The sequence below is a fragment of the Melanerpes formicivorus genome, unplaced genomic scaffold (genome assembly GCF_026170545.1).
Source record: "Melanerpes formicivorus ecotype bairdi unplaced genomic scaffold, bMelFor1.0.p_v2 SCAF_296, whole genome shotgun sequence".
Taxonomy (NCBI): domain Eukaryota; kingdom Metazoa; phylum Chordata; class Aves; order Piciformes; family Picidae; genus Melanerpes; species Melanerpes formicivorus.
The window spans coordinates 218684-243706 of NW_027142648.1; the positions used below are offsets into that span (position 1 = coordinate 218684).

General features: G+C 56.2%; 1 protein-coding gene across 1 annotated transcript; it reads left to right on the forward strand.

The window, feature by feature from the left end:
* The first annotated feature begins 1879 nt into the window (after positions 1–1879).
* Positions 1880–24962, forward strand: DDX43 (DEAD-box helicase 43). The gene is made up of 17 exons (XM_068170218.1): positions 1880–2096; positions 2454–2509; positions 2900–3032; positions 5252–5359; positions 5848–5929; positions 9168–9324; positions 9398–9516; positions 9784–9894; positions 10546–10687; positions 11290–11390; positions 12341–12428; positions 15214–15341; positions 16896–17005; positions 18296–18434; positions 21251–21338; positions 23120–23255; positions 24693–24962. The coding sequence occupies exons 1-16, from the start codon at positions 1895–1897 to the stop codon at positions 23231–23233; spliced, it is 1878 nt and encodes a 625-aa protein (XP_068026319.1). The 5' UTR covers positions 1880–1894; the 3' UTR covers positions 23234–23255; positions 24693–24962.
* Positions 24963–25023: the final 61 nt, after the last annotated feature.

Consider the following 25023-nt stretch of genomic DNA (forward strand, 5'->3'; position numbering starts at 1 on the left):
CAGACACAGAACTAGCTAGCTCACCCCAAGGAAGAGATGCAGAGCTTGATAGAGACACCGAACTAGCTAGCCCACCCCAAGGAAGAGATGCAGAGCTTGGTACAGACACAGAACTAGCTAGCCCACCCCAGGGAAGAGATGCAGAGCTTGGTACAGACACAGAACTAGCTAGCTCACCCCAGGGAAGAGATGCAGAGCTTGGTACAGACACAGAACTAGCTAGCTCACCCCAAGGAAGAGATGCATCCAGCATGTATTACTGATGGGTTGATAGAGCAAACTGCTGCCCCCTCCAAGGATGCCCAAGGCAAAGAGCACGCTCACATAGCCTGCACCCACAGGCTGTGTGCACACTGCCGAGCTCTGCCTCAGGTTCAGCACGGGACTGGCAAAAGGCAAAGGTGTCCTTGCTCTTCCCATGTTAAACCACCCAGTCTCGCTTGGGGTGCACGCGGGGACAGCAGGGAAGGGTCAGAAGGCAGCAGCCTGGAGATCTCCTTAGGGAGGTACCCTGGGGGTCACAGCAGCCAGGTATGACCCATCTGTAAGGGCACTGACTCAAGTGTTCCCTGCTCAGCTCTGTACCACAGGACAGCACTGTGCCCAAAAGGTGAGTGTAAAACCTTGTTTAGCAGATTTTCAGTGTGTCACAGCACCACAGAGCAGCAGAGGCTGGGAGGGAGCTGCAGAGAGCATCCAGTGCAGCCCCTGCCAGAGCAGCAGCACCCAGGGCAGGCCACACAGCAATGCAGCCAGGGGGGGCTGGAAAGGCTCCAGAGCAGGAGACTCCACAACCTCTCTGGGCAGCCTGCTCCAGGGCTCTGCATCCTCACACTTCTGGGGGCTTCCCACACCTTCACGACCCACTTCTTGCCCCTGCCGTCCCAAAACACCGCCGCCTCCTCCGCAGTGGAGTCCACCCGGGGCTGCCCCGAGGCTAGGAGAGGAGAGGCAGGGAGGAGAAGGCAGGAAGCAGGACTGGGGACCGAGCAGCCCTCAGAACACGGGCGGCGGGGGAGAGGGCCGGGGGGGGCCATCGGGGGGGGCGAGCTCGGGGGCGAGCGGGGGGGGCGAGCTCGGGGGCGAGCTCAACCGCAAGCTCAGCGGAAGGACACCACACGTTTTACCTCCCTCAGTGCGGTATCACCGAGTCAGCCAATCACTGCTCAGAAAGCTCCCGCCCTGACCAATCGGCGCGCCCTCTTTAAGGCGCGCAGAGTGCCGCCGCATGGGCTGCGCAGGGCGAGGTGCGGCGGCGCCATGTCCGACTGGGATGCCAGCAGCAGCGACGACGATGCCGTTGTGCCGGCCCGGCCGCCGCCCCCTGTGCCCCTCACCGCCGGGCGACCGCGCCAGCCGCCGGCGACCCCCTCGCGGGGCCGGGCCTCTGTGAAGAGCGGCAGGGACGGACGGGGCGCCGAGCGGTGGCGGGCCCGGGAGCCTGCCGGCGCTCCCGGCTCGGGCGGGCCGGGGCGCGCGGCGCGGCAGCCCTCCCCCCCCGCTGCGGCCGGCCCCGCGCCGCGCGCCGCCCTGCCCCTCTGCTTCCGCCTCCCTGGCGCCTCGCTCGCAGCGCTCCTGGGTAGCTCCCTCGCGGCTGGGGAGAGAGGGGAGGAGGGAGCCGGGGCTGTTCCCCTGGGCCCCGCGGCCTGCATCGCTGCCTCCTGACTCCCTGGCTGGGGAAGGGCCCGGCCGCCGCACCTCCCTTCGCTGCCGGGGGGTCAAGATGCTTTGGCAGGGGCGAGATGCTTTGGCAGGGCCGAGATGCTTTGGCAGGGCCAAGATGCTTTGGCAGGGCCAAGATGCTTTGGCAGGGCCAAGATGCTTTGGCAGGGCCAAGATGCTTTGGCAGGGCCAAGATGCTTTGGCAGGGCCAAGATGCTTTGGCAGGGCCAAGATGCTTTGGCAGGGCCAAGATGCTTTGGCAGGGCCAAGATGCTTTGGCAGGGCCAAGATGCTTTGGCAGGGCCAAGATGCTTTGGCAGTGCCCTGCCTGAACGGCGGGGCTCTCCCGCTTGCCGGGGCAGTTGAGTTTTCTTCCCTGAAGCGCCTGGCTGCGTCTCATGGCCAGCAGGCTGGCAGCGGGCTGAAGCCCTTTGGTAGGCAGGGAGAGGGAGGGGTGGCTCTTGAGCTGGTTTTGCTGCTCCGTCTCTCCAAACGAGGTGCCTCCCCTCCTCCCCAGGCTGCATATTTGGTTAACTGCCAGAATCTCTGCCTGCCTCTTGTGTGACAAGGTCTTTTACTGATGGGTGCATACCCTCGTGGCGCTGAGCAGCCTCCTGCCCTGGAGGGTGCCCTGCTCGCTGCAGGGGGGCTGGGCTGGGTGGCCTCTGCAGGTCCATTCCCACCCAAACCATTCTACAAGAGGTCTTAGGACCACTGGTAACTTTAAAGCTGTGTGTACTTCTTGGCTTGGCCTGAGTCTCTTTAATGCCTGCCATGTGTCTTTGTAACAGGTCGGGGTGGAGCTAAGATAAGAGAGCTAGAAGAATCTACAGGCTCTAGAATAAAGGTACCACTGCTGTGTGGCATCCAGGCCTGGGCTCTGCTGGGAACGTGGTTGGGTTTGCCTCCATGCAAGGCAGAGCTACTGCAGCAAGCTGAAGGGTGTTGGAATGGCTGGACTAATCCTGCTGTTCCCCAAGAGTGGGCAGGAAGGAGTGGGGCTGGGGCTACAGCTTGACTGAGGAGTGAGAGCAGAAGCAGCTTACTGATTTCCCCCCCCCCTTACAGATGCATTTATTACCCCTTCTTCTGGAAAGGGAACTAAAGGACCCTTTCCTGGGAAGGGAAGTTAAATGACATGACAGCCAGGAGGCAATCAAGGGTTGCTGTCAGTGTGTAGTTCTGTATGATTCTCTTTCCACTGACACAGAAACTCAGTAAGGTTTTGTGAATCTAGGTTACAAAAGGAGCCTGGGAAGCTGAGGTGAAGATTTTTGGCAGCACTGCTGTGCAAAACAAAGCCAAGATGCTGATTGATGATGCTGTTTCAAGATCTTGGCCAAACTACATTAGAAGTGGAACTGAAAAAGGTAGGAAATGGTTGGGGTTGGGGGGGGAATATCTTCCCATGTGCTTGGTTGTTTGCTGGGGAGTTTTATATATTAGCACAGTGGATTAGCTTCCACCTTGTTCTTGAGCAATGGCATACCTCCTTAAAGCAGCCACACACCCTCCCTTCACAGCTGTGAACAGTTTGCTGTCCTCAAAGTGCCTCAGAGGGCTTCTGTGGAGGTCTGCTCCTTTGTGTTTCCAACCAGTTTAATGAATGCACAATAGTTTGCTATTTAGTTCCTTCTGTTAGCAATCTGATTGCCCAAAATCTCAAGTAAAGGTCATGGGTCAGTGGAGTATCTCTGCAGTATTAAAATGCCCAAAGCTTTCAGGGCTGAGTGTTGGCTCCACTGCTGTCTCACAGCTTCCTTGGTGACCTGGATGGAGACCCAGAGTGTGTCAGCAGTGAGCTCTCAGATGGCACCAAGTGAGGTGTCAGTGGTGACTGCACCAGGGCAGGGAGGCTCTGCAGAGGGACTTGGGTAGGTTGGATCCATGGCCAAGGGGACCAGGAGCAGCTTCACCCAGGCCAAGTGCCAGCTCCTGCCCTGGGGGCACAACAACCCCAAGCAAGGCTGCAGGCTTGGGGCAGTGTGGCTGGAAAGCTGCTGGCAGAAAGGGACCTGGGGGTGCTGATGGGCAAGCAGCTGAAGAGGAGGCAGCAGTGTGCCCAGGGGGCCAAGAGAGCCAAAGGCCTCCTGGCTGGGCTCAGCAATGCTGTGTCCAGCAGCAGCAGGGAGGGGATTGTCCCCTGGCACTCAGCTCTGGGCAGCCCACACCTGGAGCCTTGTGTCCAGCTCTGGGCAGCTGAGTGCCAGAGAGCTGTGGAGGTGCTGGAGCCAGGGCAGAGGAGGGCAAGGGAGCTGGGAAGGGCCTGGAGAAGCAATGTGCTGGAGAGAGGCTGAAGGAGCTGGGGATGGTTAGTGGGCAAGAGAGGAGGCTGAGGGGAGAGCTCCTGGCTGCCTGCAGCTCCCTGCAAGGAGGCTGTGCAGAGGCTGCTGCTGCTCTCTGCTCCCAGGACATTAGTGAGAGAAGAAGAGGGCAGAGCCTCAAGCTGCCCCTGGGGAGGTTGAGAGTGGAGCTTAGGCACAAGAGTGGTGAGGGCTTGGGATGTGCTGGGCAGGGAGGTGGTGGAGTGCCCAGGGCTGGCTGTGTTTGAAGGTGGTTTGGCTGTGGGGCTTGGGGCTGTGGTTTAGGGCTGAGCCTTGCAGAGCAGGGCTGATGGTTGGCCTTGGGGACCCTGAGGCTCTCTCCCAGCCTGGCTGCTGCTGTTCTGTAAGTGTAGTTTCTAGTGCAGAAGTGGTGATTATAGCATGGTCAGCACTGACTTCTCACTGCTTGCATGGGGAGTTGCCTTCAAGCTTTGCTCATGCACACCTCCCTTGGCTTTCTTCTCTTAACTTTGTTACATGGGTATTGAAGTAATCATTTCCTGTTGAAATGCTGCTGGGGTGATTGGTATTTGTCTTGTGTGTGCTGCTCTGCTTCCTGCAGAGCCAAACCACCTCTGTTCAGAGGCACTGACAAGGAAGATGGGGTCTGAGAGTTGTGTTCCAGCATCAGAATAAGCACTGGGGCAGTGAGCTTTGAGTTTGGGAAGTGCTCCAGACGGTGGCTGAGAGTTTCTAGAGGCTGGAGCTAGTTAAGGCTTCCTTGGGATGTGTGAGTGATTTGCCCATGTTTCCTGCTTTCCCACTCACACATCATTGTCTTGCCTTTTACATTTCAGTCCCAAACCTTTCTTAAGAAGTTTTAAGCTGTCCAACCCCAAACTTACTACAGGTTGTAACTGCACTCAGGATTTATGGTAGTGGTGCTGGCTGCTTTAGAAGGCAACCTTGCTCTGCCATCTGTTGAGAGTGAAGTCTACACATCATTAACCTGGCTTCACTAGTCTTGCAGGAGCCTGCTGCACACAAAGCCTTTGTTTATGGCTGGAGGAGCAGCATTTCAGAGCCTGCCTTCAGTTCAAGATGTGTTGAAATCCTTTTTCTCAGTCAGAAGTGGCTTTGTGCAGGGTTTAGCCCTGAGCCACACTGCAGAAATGTTGTTCTCTACATGCATCATGTCTGCTCAGGATCCCTTCAGAAGCCTTGAAAGAGCAAAAGAGAGCAAAGTGTTTGTGAGGGTGGGGAGGTTCTCCCCAGCCTTGCAGTGTGCTCCATCCAGCAGAAGCATTTTGCTGCTGACTTCACAGGAGGAACCTTGGATGCTGCCAAGCCTGAGGATACCCCCAGGAAGCCAGGGATTAACTGGGCCTCTCTTCGAGAGAACAGAGCTAAATATGAAGCGATGAAGTGGGCAGGTCAGTTTTCAAAGGGGTGTTTTTTGGGTGGGTCTTGTCTTTAAGCATTCCATGGATTGATCAAGTAAATGCTGTTAGCTTTTGTTTGAGCTGGCTGAGCCAGTGACGGGCTGGCAGCGGGCTCAGCTCCTCAGCGTGGCCCTGCAGGGTGCTGCCGCTGCTGGGTGGAGACTCAGCCCAGCTGCTGAGTTGCTGCTTGGACTGCACCTTTTGAAAGTCATCTTGCTTTATATGTGGCCTCAGGATTGTTACATACATTAGTAATAGATGAGGGGAAATAAATCCAGAGCTTGAGGTGTGGGGAAGTGGTTGCTGTGCAGGTAAGGATGTGTCGGCCTCAGCCTTCCTCCTTCCCGTGAGCATCAGCAGTCATCCACCGCCTCGGAGCTGTCCCCTAGTACAAGGCCCTCTCTGGGCTTGGAAACTTCCACCTTTACCCTTAATCTGTGGCATTTCTTGCTGACTCAGGCTTACTTTTTGTGCTGAAGGCTTGCCTCCCATTAAGAAGAACTTCTATAAAGAATCCCCAAGGACTGCGTCGATGTCACCGGAAGAAGTGGAGCTGTGGCGGTAAGGATCACCTGCTTGGCAAAGCATGGCTCTAGAGCCCAGCAGCAGGGAGGCAGGAGCACTGAGACTAAGGGCTTGTAGGAGCTTATGTTCTCCTAAATCAACAGTAACTAGCAGGTGAGGTACTGCTAGTTGCTGGGAAAATTAGCTGCTGGGGATTCACTGCAGGCCTGTAAGGGTTGGATCCAGTTGGCTTTCAGAAGGGGAAAAAAATCAGGAGAGATCTTTCAGCTCTTTGCATTTCACAGAATGCTTACAGTGCCTAGGTCCTTCCAAATGGGATTGTTCATATGTTCTGGAGCCCCTATGACAAGAGAGATCTGGAGGTGCTGGAACATGTCCAGAGAAGGGCCAGGAGGAGGAGCAGAGGGCTGGAGCTGCTCTGCTGTGAGGACAGACTGAAGGAGTTGGGGCTGTTCAGTCTGGAGAAGAGAAGGCTCCCAGGTGACCTCATTGTGGCCTTCCAGGATCTGCAGGGGGCTCTAGGAAGGCTGGGGAGGGACTGCTCAGGATCTCAGGGAGTGATAGGAGTAGGGGGAATGGAATGAAGCTGGAGGTGGGGAGATTCAGGCTGGAGGGGAGGAGGAAGTTCTTCCCCATGAGAGTGGTGAAGCCCTGGAATGGGTTGTCCAGGGAGGTGGTTGGGGCCCTGTCCCTGGAGGTGTTTAAGCCCAGCCTGATCTAGTGTGGGGTGTCCCTGCCCATGGCAGGGGGGTTGGAACTGGCTGGTCCTTGTGGTCCCTTCCAGCCCTGACTGGTACTAGGGTACTATGTTCAGTGTCTCTTGGCTGCCATTCTCATGTGTTAGTCAATATCATCCTCTAAACAAACTTCAGGCTCTCAGTGTTGTCTTCCTCTCTGTCTTGCCTTCACAACCACATCCTGGTGAGTACCTGCCTCAGCTGACTGTATCCATCCACTTTGATCCAGCCAGCTACATTATTACTTTGCCAGAGGAGCAGCTCATCTGTTTCAGGTGTTCAGCCCTGGTCACAGGTTGAACCCTCTCCAGTAGCTGCAATGAAGCTGATGAATGCTCTTGAAGCATTAACTTCTTCCTCCCCTTTTTGTATGGGCTCTGTTTTCCCTCTTGCCTGCTCACCAGAGGAACCTTGTCAGGAGTGGGAGAATATTGCCCTGCAGGTTCAGAATATACCCTGAAGAGAAGCATTTGCATGATAAAGGGATGGGTTTTTCATCTGGGCTGTCTGCTTTAAGATAAAAATGACAGTAACTGGGCACAAAGTATTCTGTAAGCAGGGAGAGAGGCTGAGCTACCCATGGAGGGACTGAAACAGCTCTCTTAGGAGGAGAGGCTGGGAGCCCCAGGGCTGTTTCCTCTGGAGTAGAGGAGACTCAGAGGAGATCTCACTGATGTTTACAGCTCTCTGCAGGGTAGGTGTGGAGAAGGGGCCAGGCTCTGTTCAGTGGTGTCCTGTGGTAGGCTGAGAGGCAGTGGATACAAACTGGAAGGCAGGAAGCTCAACTTCATCATAAGGCAAACCTCCTTTGGAACTGGGGCTTGTGGAGTCTTTCTTTGGAGCCTTCCAAGGCCCATCTGGATGTGTTGCTGTGTGACCTGCCCTAGGTCACCCTGCTTAGGCAGGGGGGTTGGACTCAAGGAGCTCCCTTCCTCTCCCATGCCCCCCTTGAAGTAAGACTTTCTGGTAGGTGGACTCTTCAGAAGAGTGGAGGACTGGAATGAAGATAAATTACTTTGTGTGTATAAAGAGCTCTTCACTGAGGAGAGCTCTAGCCCCTCAGGTGTGGGTGTGGCTTTCTCTTTCTGGGTCCATTGCTGTGTTTGGGGGATTATTCCTTTGGCTTTGGCTGGGGGGTTATTTTGGAGCTTGTCTTTTGTTTTCCCCCTAAGCTGTTCTGTTTTGGTAGTTCTAGAGCATCCAGGGAGCTGAAAAAATGTTGGGAAAGCTTCTGTCAGAACACAGGATTCTGACCAAACCAAGTCTAATCCATTCCTCTGAATTGTGAGGTTGTCTTTAGGTTAAAAAAGCATTGTCAGAGTTACTGAATTTGTTACAGGGTGATTGGAGTCTGCTATGACAATTGAAGTCTGCTATGACAGGATTCCCCCAGGGGTCAGTGCTGGGCCCCAGCCTCTTTAACATCTTCACTGATGATCTGGAGGAGGGGATGGAGTCAGTCATCAGCAAGTTTGCAGCTGACACCAAGCTGGGGGCAGATGTTGGTCAGTCAGAGGGCAGAAGGGCTCTGCAGAGGGACCTTGCCAGGCTGAACAGCTGGGCAGAGGCCAACAGGATGGCATTCAACAAGTCCTAGTGCCAGGGGCTGCACTTTAGCCACAACAACCCCAGGCAGAGCTACAGGCTGGGGGCAGAGTGACTGAGAGCAGCCAGGCAGAAAGGGACCTGGGGGTGCTGGTTGACAGCTGCCTGAACAGGAGCCAGCAGTGTGCCCAGGGGGCCAAGAAGGCCAATGGCATCCTGGCCTGCATCAGCAACAGTGTGGCCAGCAGGAGCAGGGAAGTCCTTGTGCCCCTGTGCTCAGCACTGGTTAGGCCACACCTTGAGTCCTGTGTCCAGTTCTGGGCCCCTCAGGTTAGGAAGGAGGTTGAGCTGCTGGAAGGTGTCCAGAGAAGGGCAACACAGCTGGGGAGGGGTCTGGAGCACAGCCCTGTGAGGAGAGGCTGAGGGAGCTGGGGTTGCTTAGCCTGGAGAAGAGGAGGCTCAGGGGAGACCTTCTTGCTCTCTCCAACTCCCTGAAGGGAGGTTGGAGCCAGGTGGGGGTTGGTCTCTTCTCCTAGACAGGCAAGCAGCAGCAGAACAAGAGGATACAGTCTCAAGCTGTGCCAGGGCAGGTTTAGGCTGGAGGTGAGGAGAAAGTTCTTCACTGAGAGAGTCATTTGTCATTGGGATGTGCTGCCCAGGGAGGTGGTGGAGTCCCCATCCCTGGAGGTGTTCCAGAGGGGATTGGATGTGGCACTTGGTGCCATGGTCTGGTCATGAGGTCTGTGCTGACAGCTTGGACTTGGTGATCTTTGAGGTCTCTTCCAACCTTGGTGACACTGTGAGACTCTAAGGCTCACTCAAGGGCTGGGGCTCTGTGTAAGGCTCACTCAAGGGCTGGAGTTTGATTGTTGTTGTTGTTCCAGGGATCTTAAAAGGCAATGGAAAGAAAACCATCAAGGCAGTGTTTTGTGTGAGCTCTGCTTTCCAGCTAATGAGACCTTAAGGCAGCTGCCCTGTTCCATTCTGTGCAGGAAGGAGAATCACAACATCGTCTGCGACGACCTGGCCGAAGGGCAGAAGCGCTGCGTGCCCAACCCCGCCTGCGCCTTCGAGGATGTCTTTGAGCACTACCCTGACATCATGGCTAGTATCAGAAAAGCTGGCTTTCAGAAGCCTACACCAATTCAGGTGTGCCTTCAGCTAAGGACTCATCAAAGCTGTATCTTAAGGGAACCCCCAGGTAACTGTTGGTTTCTGTTAGTCCCAGGCGTGGCCGATCCTACTGCAGGGCATCGATCTGATCGGCATAGCCCAGACGGGCACCGGCAAGACGCTGGCCTACCTCATGCCTGGCTTCATTCACCTCACCTCCCAGCCAGTGTAAGCACTGCTCAGGCATCTCACTCCTTTATCTGTGCAGACCTCCTCCTGTCTCCACCTCCCAGCTGATGCTTTTGTAGTAAATAATAACTCATAGCCTGGGGGGAAAAGGCTACAAAGCCGGTGGAGCAGTACCAAATCTGCCTCCTCAGATCCTGTTGGGGGCAGTGTACTGAGGCAGGCTGGAACAGGGCAGAAGCAGTCTGTCAGCTGTGGGTGAGCTTTCCTAGCCTTCCATACCCACACTCTGAAGATGCTGTGTTGCAGGTCCCAGAGTGAGCGTGGAGGTCCGGGGATGTTGGTCCTGGCTCCCACCCGGGAGCTGGCGCTGCAGGTGGAGGCAGAGTGTTCCAAGTATGCCTACCAGGGGATTAAAAGGTCAGCTTGCTGCTGAAGTTGTCTTGGGTTGCTTTTCCTGCCTCTTGTGGCTTTGTTGGCCTGCTGAAACACTGGCCTTTGCAGAGGGAGCAGGGGAGTTGGTACTCTCCCCTTCTGCAGAGTGCCTGTTTGGTCTGCTCTCATGGGGGGTGGGGGGAGTCTGTTTCCTGTACAGGTGGAGTTCTCCATACTGTAGCCCTGAGCAGCCTGCTCTAGTGGGAGGTGGCCTTGCTCGTGGCAGGGCAGTTGGAACAGGGTGGTCTTTAAGTCCCTTCCAGCCTAAACCATTGCATGGTTGTTGGGAGCCTGATCCCTTACCCAGTGTGCTGATTGTTTTAGCAGTGAGCCTTCTGATGGTGCTGTTTAGAAAACCATGCATCCTCTCATGCACTCCTCTAGTTCTGGTGTGAGCACAACCCAGAGCACGTAGCCTAACAGCTGCCTTCCTCCCCTTCATGATGAATTTCATCAGAAAGCTATTGCTGAACTCTCTCAAGAGTATCCTTCAGTGTTATTGTAAGTCACTCTTGGTAGTTCCAGATGGTTCTCTCCAAAGTGAAGCAACAGGGTGGCATTTTGCTCAAGAAGCAAGCAAGCCTGCCATCAGCTGAGCTTCAACACACTGCCCCTGTACACCACTCTCTCTTTCAGTATCTGCATCTATGGTGGTGGGGACCGAAGGGGACAGATCCAGCTGGTGACCAAAGGGGTGGACATTGTCATTGCCACTCCTGGCAGGCTGAATGATCTGCAGATGAATAACTTCATTAATCTGAAGAGCATAACTTACTTGGCAAGTAGCTGATGTGGAGTGAGTAGTGCACCAGTTGGGAATGGTTGGCCTAGTGTGAGTTTAAGCTTTAATGGTTGGGTTTGTTCTCTTACTTTGGTCCTTTGGCTTGGGGGTGGGCTTGGATTGGCCTTGCCCTTTGGCTTGGGGGTGGGCTTGGATTGGCCTTGCCCTTTGGCTTGGGGGTGGGCTTGGACTGGCCTTGCCCTTTGGCTTGGGGGTGGGCTTGGATTGGCCTTGCCCTTTGGCTTGGGGGTGGGCTTGGACTGGCCTTGCCCTTTGGCTTGGGGCTGCCTGGGCTTGGTTTAATTCTCTTCTTAGCTCCAGGCACCAACCAAACTGTTAAAAGCAAACTGCTGCTGTTTCCTCACTGCATTCAGTGCCCTTCAGGGTACTGTGGGCTTTCTCACCCTGCCCACAGATGCATTTACTAACTAACAAAGCTTCCAGGCCGTGGAGAGGGCGAAGGAGCCCTTGGGCTGGGTTTTGCAGGAGGTTAGGGAGCAGCTTCTGCAGTTCAAACAGTCACTGGGAGGATCTGCCCTGTAATGCCTTGCTGAAACCCAGAAGGAGCAAGACCCAACAAATAACCTTCTTGTGGTCAGGTTTTAGATGAGGCTGACAGAATGCTGGATATGGGATTTGAGCCTCAGATAATGAAGATCCTGCTGGACGTGCGGCCTGACAGACAGACCACCATGACCAGGTGTGGCAGCAGAGCCCTGCCTGAGCCCTGCAGGCAGCAGGCTGTGGAACCAGGTCCCTGCAAACAGCTGTGGCAGTTTGTTGCAGCTCTCCCTGGCTGCAGTGGGAATGGCAGCAGTTTGCTTTCTGCTCCTGTCTGCTCGCTCCAGATGAGGCTTCTGACAGTTTTAGTTTCACCTCTTCCCCCTTCTCTGGGGGTGTACAGCAGGTGTGAAACCAACAGGTTCCTTACCAAAGGAGGGAGGGCTCCTCAGAGTGCTTGTTAGATCAGTCTCAAATGGCAGCTGTCACTGCTCCATCTGGCACCAAAGATGCCTCCCAGCCTTCTCCTCAGCATCTGTGCTGGCCTGTTGCTGGATGCACTGTGAAGTGATGCAGGCTGTGTAGGGCTTAACAACAGAGATGGAAACTGAGTGTTGAATATCCATGTTTTACATTGCAGCTACTGCTCTGGGGCAGAACCAGACTGGAAGCTCATTAGGCATCCTTGAACTAGGACATTTAGGAAGAAGTTGTGCAGCAGGAGGGTGGTGGAAGCCTGGCCCAGGTTGCCCAGGGAGGTGGTTGAGGCTCCCTGCCTGGAGCTGTTGAAGGGGAGGCTGGAGAGGGCTGTGGGCAAGCTGCTGGAGTTGGGGCTGTCCCTGCTGGGTGCAGAGGCCTTGGGCTGAGCTCTGCAGCTCCCTTCCAGGCCAGAGCATTCTGTAGGTCTAGCTTCACTTTCTGCTTCCTGAGGAGAGCTACTCCCAGCTGTTGTCCCTAGAGCCTGAGTGCCCTCTGCCAACAGCGTCGGCAGGTTAGCTCTGAGTCTCAGGTAGAGGCTCACTCCTGTTCTTGCATGCTCAAGCACTTCACTGGTGTGTAGGAAAGGCCAAAAGGCTGATGCAAATAAGAAGCTGAGGAAGGCTTTGCAGTCTGTTCTTATGTGTGCTTCCTCCTCACTGCCTCTTCCAGTGCCACCTGGCCTGATGGAGTTCGTCGCCTGGCGAAGTCCTACTTGAGAAACCCAATGATTGTCTATGTTGGGACTCTGGACTTAGCAGTAAGTTCTCCTCTGCTGTTCTGCTCTGTGTGTGTGTTTGCTGTTGGGTTTGTTCAGTTTTGGAGAAAAACTTGCAGTAAAACCAGGAAATATTTTGCCTGCCCCTCTGTTTTTGCAGAGGGGAGACCTCATCAGCCTCTACAACTACCTCAAATGAGGAAGGAGCAAGGTAGGGGTCAGGCTCTTCTCACATGCCCCAAGTGGCAAAGCAAGAGGATATGGCCTCAGATTGTGCCAGGAGAGGTTCAGAATACAGAACTGACCAGGTTGGAAAAGACCTCTGAGATCATCCAGTCCAACCTATCACCCAACACCATCTGATCAACTCAACCATGGCACCAAGGGCCTCATCCAGGCTCTTCTTAAACACTTCTACTTATGGTTGACTCCACCACCTCCCTGGGCAGCACATCCCAGTGGCCAAACTCTCTTGCTGGGAAGAACTTTCTCCTCACCTCCAACCTGAACCTCCCCTGGCGCAGCTTGAGACTGTGTCCTCTTGTTCTGGTGCTGGGTGCCTGGGAGGAGAGCCCAACCCCCACCTGGCTACAACCTCCCTGCAGGGAGCTGTAGAGAGCAAGAAGGTCTCCCCTGAGCCTCCTCTTCTCCAGGCTAAGCAGCCCCAGCTCCCTCAGCCTCTCCTCACAGGGCTTGGCTGTTAGGGAAGATTTCATCACAGAAAGGGTTCTCAGGCACTGGAACAGGCTGCCCAGGATGGTAGAGGCACTGAAAAGACCTCAGGGATGTGGTGCTGAGGGACATGGTTTCGTGGCAGTGGCTTAGCAGCAGTGGCTGTAGGGATTGTGAGCTCTAGGTGAGTGGCTGGACTTGATCTCCAAAGCCTCTTCCAGCCTCAGCAGCTCTGTGGCTCTAGGTGTAAGCAAGGGCAGGTAGCTTGAAAGTCTCTCCAGCCTTTCTAAAACCAGCTCTGTATTACCCTTGGGCAGCTTCATTTGAAGGTTAGAGCTGAAGAATCAGTGTTTCTGCAACAGGCTACTGAGGATCTGAGGCCTCAGAAGGTGTCACAAGCAGCAAGTACCAAGCAGAGTGGAGCCTGAGTGCTGGACTTGGCACATCACAAGCTCTTGCCTGAACCTTTGTTCATGCAGCTTTCACATCTGTTCAGCAAGTATTTGTTCCTTCCTTCTTTTTCCTGCTGAAGGCCTTCCCTCTGTGGGCAGCTTGATCCCTGGATCTCTCTTTCCTACCTGCTGCTTTCTCCAAGAGAGCAGAAACTCTGTGGTAGGCTCTTGCAGGGCCCTTGTCTAGAGCAGAGCACTTCTTTCAGAACAAGAACTGTCTTTAACCCCCCAGGCTTCTGATATGTAGATGCAGTTGCATGCCTGGCATGCTTGTGCAGCTAGGTGTAGCTGGCTCCAGTACCAGCAGAGCTCACAAGCTGCTCTTCCAGGATCTCTGCAGTCAGGGCCAGAGATTGCTCTCAGCCTGAGTCCCTGAGTTAGGGTTTCAGATCCTGAATGAAGAAATGTAGCACTGAGTACCCTTAGGCAGGAACAGGAGGGGAATGTGCATGCCCTCTGGTCAGAGCTGTGCTCTTCTCACAGGGCATTGCTTGCCAAAGGCACAGGATCAGGATTTGAGGGACCTCAACTGCTGCTGCAGCTCTTGGTGGGTGTATTCTCCTCTTCAAGGAGCTTCTCTGAACTGAAGAGCTGATCTCTGGGTAGGGAGAGGAAGGAGTTCCCATGTGCAGAGAGAATCTTTCTGTGTACTTGGTTGGTTTGTTCAGCCCTTGCTGCAATAGCATCATGCAGTTCCAGTGAGTCTGTCTGCACCTTGGTAGTGCTTATGCTCTGTACCCTCAGACTTGCTGTGGCAGCCTTCAAGTGTAAGGCAGCAAAGGTTCTGTTAACAAGTGCTGTGGGAAGAGTTGGGCAGATTGGTAGTGTCAGGTGGCTTACAGAGGCTTCAAAAGCTTGTCCTTTCAAGGAGCTTGACCTAGACTAACACCAAGTGCACTCAGATGGAAGTGCCTCAGTCTGATTTGCACTAACATTAGGAAGGTTTATTTCACTAACCAGCTGATCTCTTGAGGTCCCTTCCAGCCCCTAACATTCTGGGGTCTGTGCCTGTACAGGAGTGAGCAGAGGGCTGGAGCTGCTCTGCTGTGAGGACAGACTGAGGGAGTTGGGGTTGTGCAGGCTGGAGAGGAGAAGGCTCCCAGGAGACCTCATTGTGGCCTTCCAGGATCTGCAGGGGGCTGCAAGAAAGCTGGGGAGGGACTTGTGAGGGTGTCAGGGAGGGATAGGAGTGGGGGGGATGGAGCAGAACTAGAAGTGGGGAGATTGAGATTGGCTGTGAGGAAGAAGTTGTTGGCCAGGAGGGTGGTGAGAGCCTGGCACAGGCTGCCCAGGGAGGTGGTGGAAGCCTCCTGCCTGGAGGTGTTTGCAGCCAGGCTGGAGGTGGCTGTGAGCAACCTGCTGTGGTGTGAGATGTCCCTGGCTGTGGCAGGGGGCTGGAGCTGGCTGAGCCTTGAGCTCCCTTCCAGCCCTGGCAGCTCTGTGGTTCTGTGATCCTACACCTCTGCAAGTGCATGACTTGATAAACAGCTGAACAGAACTGTTAGTGTTTTCCCAGAGCACCTGGGACCCAGCCAGTGAATCTGGGTTGTCTGAGCTGCAGCCTGGTGCACACTTGGCTTGTGAGGTAGTTTTTCACTGTCCCACACTGCCAGGGCTAGACCATAACACTATTTTTTCCCCCTGTTAGTTCCCATATTGTCTTCCAGTTCTTCTCCTTGACATCCCTTTCTGCTGTCCCACAGGCAGTGAGCACAGTGGAACAGCAGGTTCTGGTGGTCAGTGAGGAGGAGAAGAGAGCTCTGCTGCAGCACTTTGTGGACTCCATGAAGCCAGAAGACAAGGTCATCATTTTTGTGGGGAAAAAAACAGCGTAAGTCCTCCCTTCCCATCCAGTGCTGCTCCCTCTCTGCCCAGCACAGGCTGGGAGCTGCCTTACTGCAGGGGAGATTCACCAGCAAGAGTTACAGCTCTGCTCAGCAAAGTGCCCACAGGAGCACTGTGGTTATGTCTTCATGCATTCTTCCAGGCTGACTGGCACCTTGTACCCCTTTAACACCACAGCAGTACTGGTAGTGGATTTGCTTCTTCTTTCCCTCCTCCAGACTGACTTTTGGCTTCTGCCCCTTTTAATGGCACTCCAGGAGTAGTTATGGTTAGAATCATGCTGTTAGTGTATTTAGTATTACAGAAGGGTTGGTATATTTAGCATAGAACTGCCAGGCAGGAGGCTTCCACCACCTCCCTGGGCAGCCTGGGCCAGGCTCTCACCACCCTCCTGGGGAACAACTTCTTCCTCACAGCCAATCTCCATCTCCCCACTTCTAGTTCTGCTCCATCCACCCCCAGTCCTATCCCTCCCTCACACCCTCACAAGTCCCTCCCCAGCTTTCTTGCAGCCCCCTGCAGATCCTGGAAGGCCACAATGAGGTCTCCTGGGAGCCTTCTCCTCTCCAGCCTGCACAACCCCAACTCCCTCAGTCTGTTCTCACAGCAGAGCAGCTCCAGCCCTCTGCTCCTCCTCCTGGCCCTGCTCTGGACACTTTCCAGCCCCTCCAGATCCTTCCTGGCACAGAGGCTCCAGAGTTGCAGCTGTGGTCTCAGCAGAGTGGAGCAGAGGGGCAGAATCCCCTCCCTGCCCTGCTGGCTATTTGTCTGTTTATTCATTGCTCTGGAATGACTTGTAGCTTGTAGCCCTTTTAATATCATGACAGCAGCAGTAGGTTCATTCATTCATTCCTCCAGACTGGCCAGTAGCTTGTTCCCCCTTTTGATATCATCCCTGGTAGGGGCAGGTATAAACCTCCCCTAATGAAAGCAGATGTGGAGGCTCCTGGGGACACATGAATCTGGTGTACTGTCTACTTCCATATGCAGCTGGTGCATCCAGGGCTGGGGTGGGCATGGTGCTATGGCTGAGCTTGGAGTGAGCAGCACAGACAGAGTCATCTGTTGTTTCCCTTGAGGTATGATGAAATACATAGGCAGGGAGTAGTCCTGTTTGCATGCTGGCTTATGGTAAGTACCAGCTGCCCTAGGCAGAGACTTAGCCTTGGGCACACAGTTAGGGTGTCAGGGAGGGACAGGACTGGGGGGGATGGAGCAGAACTAGAAGTGGGGAGATGGAGATTGGCTGTGAGGAAGAAGTTGTTGCCCAGGAGGGTGGTGAGAGCCTGGCACAGGCTGCCCAGGGAGGTGGTGGAAGCCTCCTGCCTGGAGGTGTTTGCAGCCAGGCTGGAGGTGGCTGTGAGCAACCTGCTGTGGTGTGAGGTGTCCCTGCCCATGGCAGGGGGTTGGAGCTGGCTAAGCCTTGGGGTCAATCCCATGATTTAGCTTGTGTTCCCTTTTGGATTCTGTGCTGCTTTGCTGTTCTTTTTTGCTGTTGTCTCTACTGAATGTGAGGAGCCCTTGCTTTCTTTCCCCCCAGAGTTGATGACATAGCAAGCAACTTTGGCCTGCAGGGCATTCCAGTGCAGTCCCTCCATGGCAACAGGGAGCAGTGTGATCGAGAGCAGGCTTTGGATGACTTCAGGAAAGGTTTGTTTGCACCAAAGAGCTGCTGTGGCTAGCTGAGAGCTGCTCATGCCACAGCTGTGTGAATGCCATGTCCCCTCAGTACCAGAGGAATGAAAATGCTCCAGAGCTCACTTGTGACGTGGCAGGGGCTTGCCCCTAGATGATCTTCCAGGTCCCTTCCTACCCAAACCATACTGTGATTCAAATGGAAAACCAAAGCAAGATCATCCAACATGGACAGGCTGCTCTTGAATGAGACTTAGGGTGTCTGAGTGCACAGAATCCCCAGGGCTGGAAGAGACCTCAAAGAGCATCAAGTCTAAGCTGTCACCACAGACCTCATGGCTAGACCATGGCACCAAATGCCACATCCAGTCCCCTCCTGAACACCTCCAGGGATGGGGACTCCACCACCTCCCTGGGCAGCACATCCCAGTGGTCTAACAACTCTCTCAGGGAAGAACTTTCTCCTCACCTCCAGCCTGAACCTGCCCTGGCACAGCTTGAGACTGTGTCCTCTTGTTCTGCTGCTGGGTGCCTGGCAGAAGAGCCCAACCCCCACCTGGCTCCAACCTCCCTTCAGGGAGTTGCAGAGAGCAATGAGGTCTCCCCTGAGCCTCCTCTTCTGCAGGCTAAGCAACCCCAGCTCCCTCAGCCTCTCCTCACAGGGCTGTGCTCCAGACCCCTCCCCAGCCCTGTTGCCCTTCCCTGGACACCCTCAAGAGTCTGTGTCCTTCCTAAGCTGAGTTAAACAATGCAAGGCTTTGCTTGGGCTGCCTCTGGAAAAGTGAGCATTGTGCTGATCTCCAAAGCAGCGAGTGCACATGTCAGATGAGGGTGCCTTCCACAAGGGAGTTCTGCCTGGGTGATGCCAGCAGGGCTGTGCTGTGGGTTGATGTGGTCTGTGTTAGTAAACCAGAGCAGTGTGGAGCCACAGAAGGGTGTGGGGGGGAAGGGAGCTCTGCAGGCCCAGTGCAGGATCGCCTGGGGAGAGGCTGCCCAGGAGTGCATCCACGTGAGCTTGGGAAGTCTCCAGTGAAGTAGCCCTGAGATGAGGGAAGCCATCTGAGCATCTAGTTGACACTTCTGTTCCCTCCAGGCCCTTTGTCAGCCAGGACTTCTCCCCTGCCCCTGCCTGTGGAGCACAGCAGTAGGCTGCCGTGGCGAGTGCTTCCCCAGCGCCTGGCGCGTGGAGCTCGCGCTCTGCCCTGCAGCAAGTGTCCCTCCCTTGGCGTCAGGTGCTCTGTACACCACAAACCCAGCAGGCTGAGTGTGCTTTGTTCCATCCCCTCCCCTCTGTGCTTCTCCCAGGCAGGGTCAGGATCCTGGTAGCTACTGACCTAGCCTCCCGTGGCCTGGACGTGCAGGACATCTCTCACGTCTTCAACTTGGACTTCCCTCGCAGCCTGGAGGAGTACGTCCACAGGATCGGCCGCACCGGCAGGGCTGGGTGAGTGCTGCCCGGAGCAGCCACCCCTGCCAGGGCCTGGGGCCCTGCTGAGCTCTCTCTGTCAAAGGATGGAGCTGCAGGGGCTGTGAGTGAGGGCTCTGGAAACTGCCATAGACTTGTTTGGGTTGGAAGAGACCTCTGAGGTGACCTCCTTGTGGCCTTCCAGGATCTGAAGGGGGCTACAGGAAGGCTGGGGAGGGACTGCTCAGGATCTCAGGCAGTGATAGGACTGGGGGGGATGGAATGAAGCTGGAGGTGGGGAGATTCAGGCTGGAGGGGAGGAGGAAGTTCTTCCCCATGAGAGTGGTGAAGCCCTGGAATGGGTTGTGCAGGGAGGTGGTTGGGGCCCTGTCCCTGGAGGTGTTTAAGGCCAGGCTGGCTGAGGCTCTGGCCAGGCTGATCTAGTGTGGGGTGTCCCTGCCCATGGCAGGGGGTTGGAACTGGCTGATCCTTGTGGTCCCTCCCAACCCTGACTGTTACTATGACCATCCCAACCAAGCATCAGCCCAGCACCACCATGGCCATTAAACCAGATCCTGAAGTGCCATGCCTGCATGTGTTCAGAACTTCCCAAGTCAGAGCAGCCTTGCAGTCTGACTTCAGTACAGATGACCTCATCTGCACAGGAACCAGTTCCATTTGAGGACTGCTTTCCAGGCATGTCTGGAGAGGGAACTGGGAGCTAATGCTCAGTCCCCAGGATAGGACTCTATGCTCAAACATCATCACAGTGCCAGCTCACTGCAGGAGTGTCTCCATCCTTCAGAAGAGCAGCACCCCCTGGAGTGCATGGACTGCAGAGTGATGACAGTGACAGAATCCTAGCACTGCTCCAAGGTCATCCAGTCCAACCATCAGCCTGGCACCACCATGGCCATTAAAGCATGTCCCCCAGTGCCATGGCCACACGTGCCCTGCACACCTCCAGGAGAGCAAGGCAGTTTGCATCTCTGTCCTGGCAGAGTGTGGTTGAGGGAATGAAACACTGCTTTGTGTTTTGAAGTGACTTTGCTGTTCAGTTGAAGGCAAAAGAAGTCCTCCCCTTCCCTGTTACCTTGTTGGAGTGGGTGAGAGTGAGGAGTATTTGGAAGCCAGTTGGGATGTGGAGGTGAAATACCAGCCCCAAGCAACTTGTGTGCAGCTGCTGTGCAATGTTACTGCCTTTGTCTCTTCAGCAGTGGCTTAGCTCCTAGAGAGCCTGTGGAGGAAAAACCATCACAGTATCAGTCAGGGCTGGAAGGGACCCCGAGGATCAGCCAGCTCCAACCCCCCTGCCATGGGCAGGGACACCCCACACTAGATCAGCCTGGCCAGAGCCTCAGCCAGCCTGGCCTTAAACACCTCCAGGGACAGGGCCCCAACCACCTCCCTGCACAACCCATTCCAGGGCTTCACCACTCTCATGGGGAAGAACTTCCTCCTCACCTCCTGTTCTGTTTGTACTGCCCTGGGATTTGGCATAGAATTTGGCATCCAATTTGTTAGGAAGAAGTTCTTATTAGGAAGAAGACTGAGATTGGCTGTGAGGAAGAAGTTGTTGCCCAGGAGGGTGGTGAGAGCCTGGCACAGGCTGCCCAGGGAGGTGGTGGAAGCCTCCTGCCTGGAGGTGTTTGCAGCCAGGCTGGAGGTGGCTGTGAGCAACCTGCTGTGGTGTGAGGTGTCCCTGCCCATGGCAGGGGGTTGGAGCTGGCTGAGCCTTGAGCTCCCTTCCAGCCCTGGCAGTTAGAATAGAACAGAATAAACCAGGTTGGAAGAGACCTTCAGGATCATCCAGTCCAACCTATTATCCAACACCACCTAATCAACCAAGCACCCCAGCAAGTCTCCTCCTGAGCACCTCCAGGGATGGTGACTCCACCACCTCCCCAAGCAGCACATTCCAATGGGCAATCACTCTCTCTGTGGAGACCTTTCTCACCTCCAGCCTAAACCTCCCCTGGCACAGCCTGAGACTGTGTCCTCTTGTTCTGGTGCTGGTTGCCTGGGAGAAGAGACCAACCCCCACCTGGCTCCAGCCTCCCTTCAGGGAGTTGCAGAGAGCAAGAAGGTCTCCCCTGAGCCTCCTCCTCTCCAGGCTAAGCAACCCCAGCTCCCTCAGCCTCTCCTCACAGGGCTGTGCTCCAGACCCCTCCCCAGCTTTGTTGCCCTTCTCTGGACACCTTCCAGCAGCTCAATGTCCCTACACTGAGGAGCCCAGAACTGGACACAGGACTCCAGGTGTGGCCTGAGCAGTGCTGAGCACAGGGCAGGATGAGCTCCCTGCTCCTGCTGGCCACACTGCTCCTGATGCAGGCCAGGATGCCATTGGCCCTCCTGGCTGCCTGGGCACACTGCAGGCTCCTGTTCAGCCTGCCATGCTCTGTGGTTCTGTGCTTTCTCTCATGCACAGTTCCCTCATGCTCAGGAGTGTGCCAAGCACTGCAGGCAGTCTCTTGTGGCAGGGCAGCAGTGTGGGGCCTGCAGCAGCTCTCTGCTCCCTGTGGCAGGGCAGCAGTGTGGGGCAGCAGCAGTGTGGGGCCTGCAGCAGCTCTCTGCTCCCTGTGGCAGGGCAGCAGTGTGGGGCAGCAGCAGTGTGGGGCCTGCAGCAGCTCTCTGCTCCCTGTGGCAGGGCAGCAGTGTGGGGCAGCAGCAGTGTGGGGCAGCCATGTGGGGCCTGCAGCAGCTCTCTGCTCCCTGTGGCAGGGCAGCAGTGTGGGGCAGCAGCAGTGTGGGGCCTGCAGCAGCTCTCTGCTCCCTGTGGCAGGGCAGCAGTGTGGGGCAGCAGCAGTGTGGGGCAGCAGTGTGGGGCCGGCAGCAGCTCTCTGCTCCCTCTGCAGGCGCAGGGGGGTGGCCCTGACGCTCCTCACCCAGCGGGACTGGAGGGCTGCCCCGGAGCTGGTGGACATCCTGCAGAGGGCAAGCCAGGTAAGCACAGCCCTGCCTGGGGCAGGTTCACACTGGCTCTGGGTCGCCAGCTGGGAAGGGCTCATGAGGTGCTGGAGCCTGCTCAGACCCTTCTCAGGGAGTGGTTTCACTGTGTGAAGTGGGGGGCAATGGGTTCTTGAATCCCTCTCATCCTGGGTGCCCTGAGCTGCATTTTGCTTCCCAGTGCAGCCCCACAGAAGCTTTGGCAACTTGGATCCAAGCCTTGCAGGTCCAAAGCAATGACTTGTACGTGCACACACAGGAAGAGCTCCTGGTAAGGTGCTGGTGTGACCTGCCAGTGCTGGGAGCCCTGGCTGCTTTCTCCTGCCCCTCCTGTCCTTTAGCTTTGCTTTGTCCAGCTGAGAGCCCTTCCTGTGGCAGCACTTCATCTGCAGGACCACAGAGCAGGCTGCACAGCAATGTGCCCAGGCAGGGCTGGGAAGGCTCCAGAGCAGGAGACTCCACAACCCCTCTGGGCAGCCTGCTCCAGGGCTCTGGGAGCCTCCCAGGAAGGAAGTTCAAGGGAAAGCACAGGGAAACATCTGGGTGGGACATTGTGCTGTGGGTTGTGCCCATTGCCCTGGGCCTGCTGTCACTGGACACCACTGCAAGAGCCCAGCTCCATCCCTTTGACCTTTATCCTTTGATAGGTAAGGTCCCCTTGCAGTCCTCTCCAGGTTCTAGAGCCCGAGGCCTCAGCCTCTCTGCCCCTGCTGCTCCACTCCCCTGGCTCTCCCTGCTGTCCTCTGCTAAGCCTCTCTCCAACACTCCCTGTCTCTCTCAAACTGGGAGCCCAGAGCTGAGCACAGTGCTCCAGGTGAGGCCTCACTAGGGCAGAGAGAGGGGAAGGAGCCTCCCTCAGCTGCTGGCCACCCTTCCTGCAGCCCAGGACACCATTGCCCCTCCTGGCCAAGGGGGCACACTGCTGCCTGCTGAGGCACCTGGCCACCAGCTCCAGCTCTCCCAGCTCCTTCTCTGCAGAGCTGCCTTCCAGCTGCTCAACCCCTCTCCTGTCCTGGTGCAGGGGTTACTCCTCCTTAAGTGCAGGGCCCTGCACCTGCCCTTCTTGAACATCAGTGTTCCCCCTGCCCAAGCCTCCCTCCAGCCTGAGCCAGCCTCTCAATGGCAGCACAGCCTGCCTGGGTGTCAGCCCCAGAGGGAGCTTCTGCAGCACTTGCAGCACCAGGGGTTCTCTCCAGAGGCTCTCAGAAGCCACTCAGCATCCATCACAGTGGAGTAACTGAGTCACTGCAGATGGCTCTGGCTGCAGCAGAGGGGTTCCAGTGAGCTGCTCAGATGCTGTCAGCAGGTGTGGTACCAGCACACATCACTGGCAGTCCAGGGGCACTGCCCTTTGCTGCTCAGCACCTCTCAGTACAGTGATGGAACCATGGAGCTCCAGTCCAGCCATAACCCAGCTGCCAGGAGCCCTAAATACAGCCTGAAGCCCACAGCTGTGTGCTTCTGGGACACCTCCAGGGCTGGAGACTCCCCACCTCCCTGAGCAGAGGCTGGCTGGCTGCAGGGGAGCAGAGGGAGGCTGGCTGGCTGCAGGGGAGCAGAGGGAGGCTGGCTGGCTGCAGGGGAGCAGAGGGAGGCTGGCTGGCTGCAGGGGAGCAGAAGTTGGCTGGCTGCAGAGCAGAGCTCTCCTTACAGAAGAGCCAAGCTGCAGAGGCACAGGAACCAGGCACAGCAAACCCCAGCCTGGGAGCATGCAAATGGGGAGCAGAGCCCCAGAGCTGCTGACAGCTGGCCTTGCTCCTCTGCTGCTTGCTCCCCAGGTGGTTCCCCACAAGCTTGTTGCAATGGCAGAGAGATACAAAGAGTTTCAAAGCAGAAGAGAAACTGAAAGGGATGGAAGGAGACCTCAGAGGAAGTCAGCACAGCAGCTGTGATCCCTGGAGGTTGAGAGACACAGTAAGTGACCTGGGGGTGGAAGCCATGGGCTCCAGCTCAGGGGTTTCCCTTGCTGGCTGATGGTTTTCTGTACCTCTCCCCTTTAAAGAGAATGGTAGAAAAACCTTCAGGATGATCAGCTCCTACCCCCCCTGCCCAGGCTGCTGCTGAGCCACAGCCCTCGGCGCCACAGCCCTCGGCGCCACAGCCCTCGGCGCCACAGCCCTCGGCGCCACAGCCCTCGGCGCCACAGCCCTCGGCGCCACAGCCCTCGGCGCCACAGCCCTCGGCGCCACAGCCCTCAGCGCCGCAGCCCTCTGCCCCTGGGCATGGGCATTCAGCCACCTCCCTGGGCAGCCTGGGCCAGGCTTGGAGAACCCTTTCATAGTACCCTAGTACCAGTCAGGGCTGGAAGGGACCACAAGGATCAGCCAGTTCCAACCCCCCTGCCATGGGCAGGGACACCCCACACTACATCAGCCTGGCCACAGCCTCAGCCAGCCTGGCCTTAAACACCTCTAGGGACAGGGCCCCAACCACCTCCCTGCACAACCCATTCCAGGGCTTCACCACTCTCATGGGGAAGAACTTCCTCCTCCCCTCCAGCCTCAATCTCCCCACCTCCAGCTTCATTCCATCCCCCCTAGTCCTATCACTGCCTGAGATCCTGAGCAGTCCCTCCCCAGCCTTCCTGGAGCCCCCTGCAGATCCTGGAAGGCCACAATGAGGTCACCTGGGAGCCTTCTCTTCTCCAGACTGAACAGCCCCAACTCCTTCAGTCTGTCCTTACAGCAGAGCAGCTCCAGCCCTCTGCTCATCCTCCTGGCCCTGCTCTGGACACCTTCCAGCACCTCCAGATCCCTCTTGCCATAGGGGCTCCAGAACTGGAGGCAGTACTGCAGGTGGGGTCTGCCCAGAGCTGAGCAGAGGGGGAGAATCCCCTCCCTGGCCACACTCCTGCTGCAGCCCAGGCTCTTTGCTTTCTGGGCTGCAAGTGCACCTTTCAGCCAAGAAGCTTTTTCTAATCTCCAACCCAAAGCTCCCTGGTGCAAACTGAGGCCATTTGCTCTCATCACTGCTCACCAGAGAGGAGAGACCAACCCTCAGCTCACCCCAGCCTCCTCTCAGGGAGCTGTAGAGAGCAGTGAGGGCTCCCCTCAGCCTCCTTGTCTCCAGCCTGAGCACCCCCAGCTCCCTCCTCCCCCCTCCTAAGACCTGTTCTGCAGCCCCTAACAGCTTTAAGGAGGTGGTTTAGAGGAGGGTGGATTGGTGTGACCTGGAAACCTTTTGTGCTGTGCTGCTCTCTGCTCTTAGGGCAAGCTGAGTGTCACTACTGCCTTCTGCCCCCATCAGCTGCTGGCATGAAGCACTGGGTGGTTCTCTGCTCTGGTGGTTTGGGTTTGAATGCAGCACCCTGTGCAGGAGGTGAAGTGATGACTTCTTTCCTTTTGTTTCCAGAGCCCTGGATTAGAGAATGCAGAGCAGTGCTTGTTCAGCATGAGCACTCTGAGAGCTTGGCCCCGGGCTGCCACAGCTGCTGCTGGCCTGCAGGAGCACTTCCAAGGATCCCTTCAGGCACTGGAGAGCTGCTGTGTGCTTTACAGCAGCTGCTGCTTGCTGGGGCAGGCTGGGGGCTGGGGTTGGTTTGGACTGGTGGTGGTGGGGTTGGGTTTTCTGTTTGTTTGTTGTGTTTTGGGTTTGCTTTTAAAGCTTAAGCCTTGAGAGTTACTTTTGTTAGGGCTTCTGTCCCAGGCCTTCTGAGAGAGAAGTCTGCATTTCCCTGCTCCTC

Coding starts and splice junctions, on each gene's coding strand:
- DDX43 (XM_068170218.1), top strand. CDS start 1,895: ATGCTTTGGCAGGGCCAAGATGCTTTGGCAGGGCCAAGATGCTTTGGC. Junction 2,097..2,453: donor CAGCGGGCTGAAGCCCTTTG/GTAGGCAGGGAG, acceptor TCTTTGTAACAG/GTCGGGGTGGAGCTAAGATA. Junction 5,360..5,847: donor TGAAGCGATGAAGTGGGCAG/GTCAGTTTTCAA, acceptor TTTGTGCTGAAG/GCTTGCCTCCCATTAAGAAG.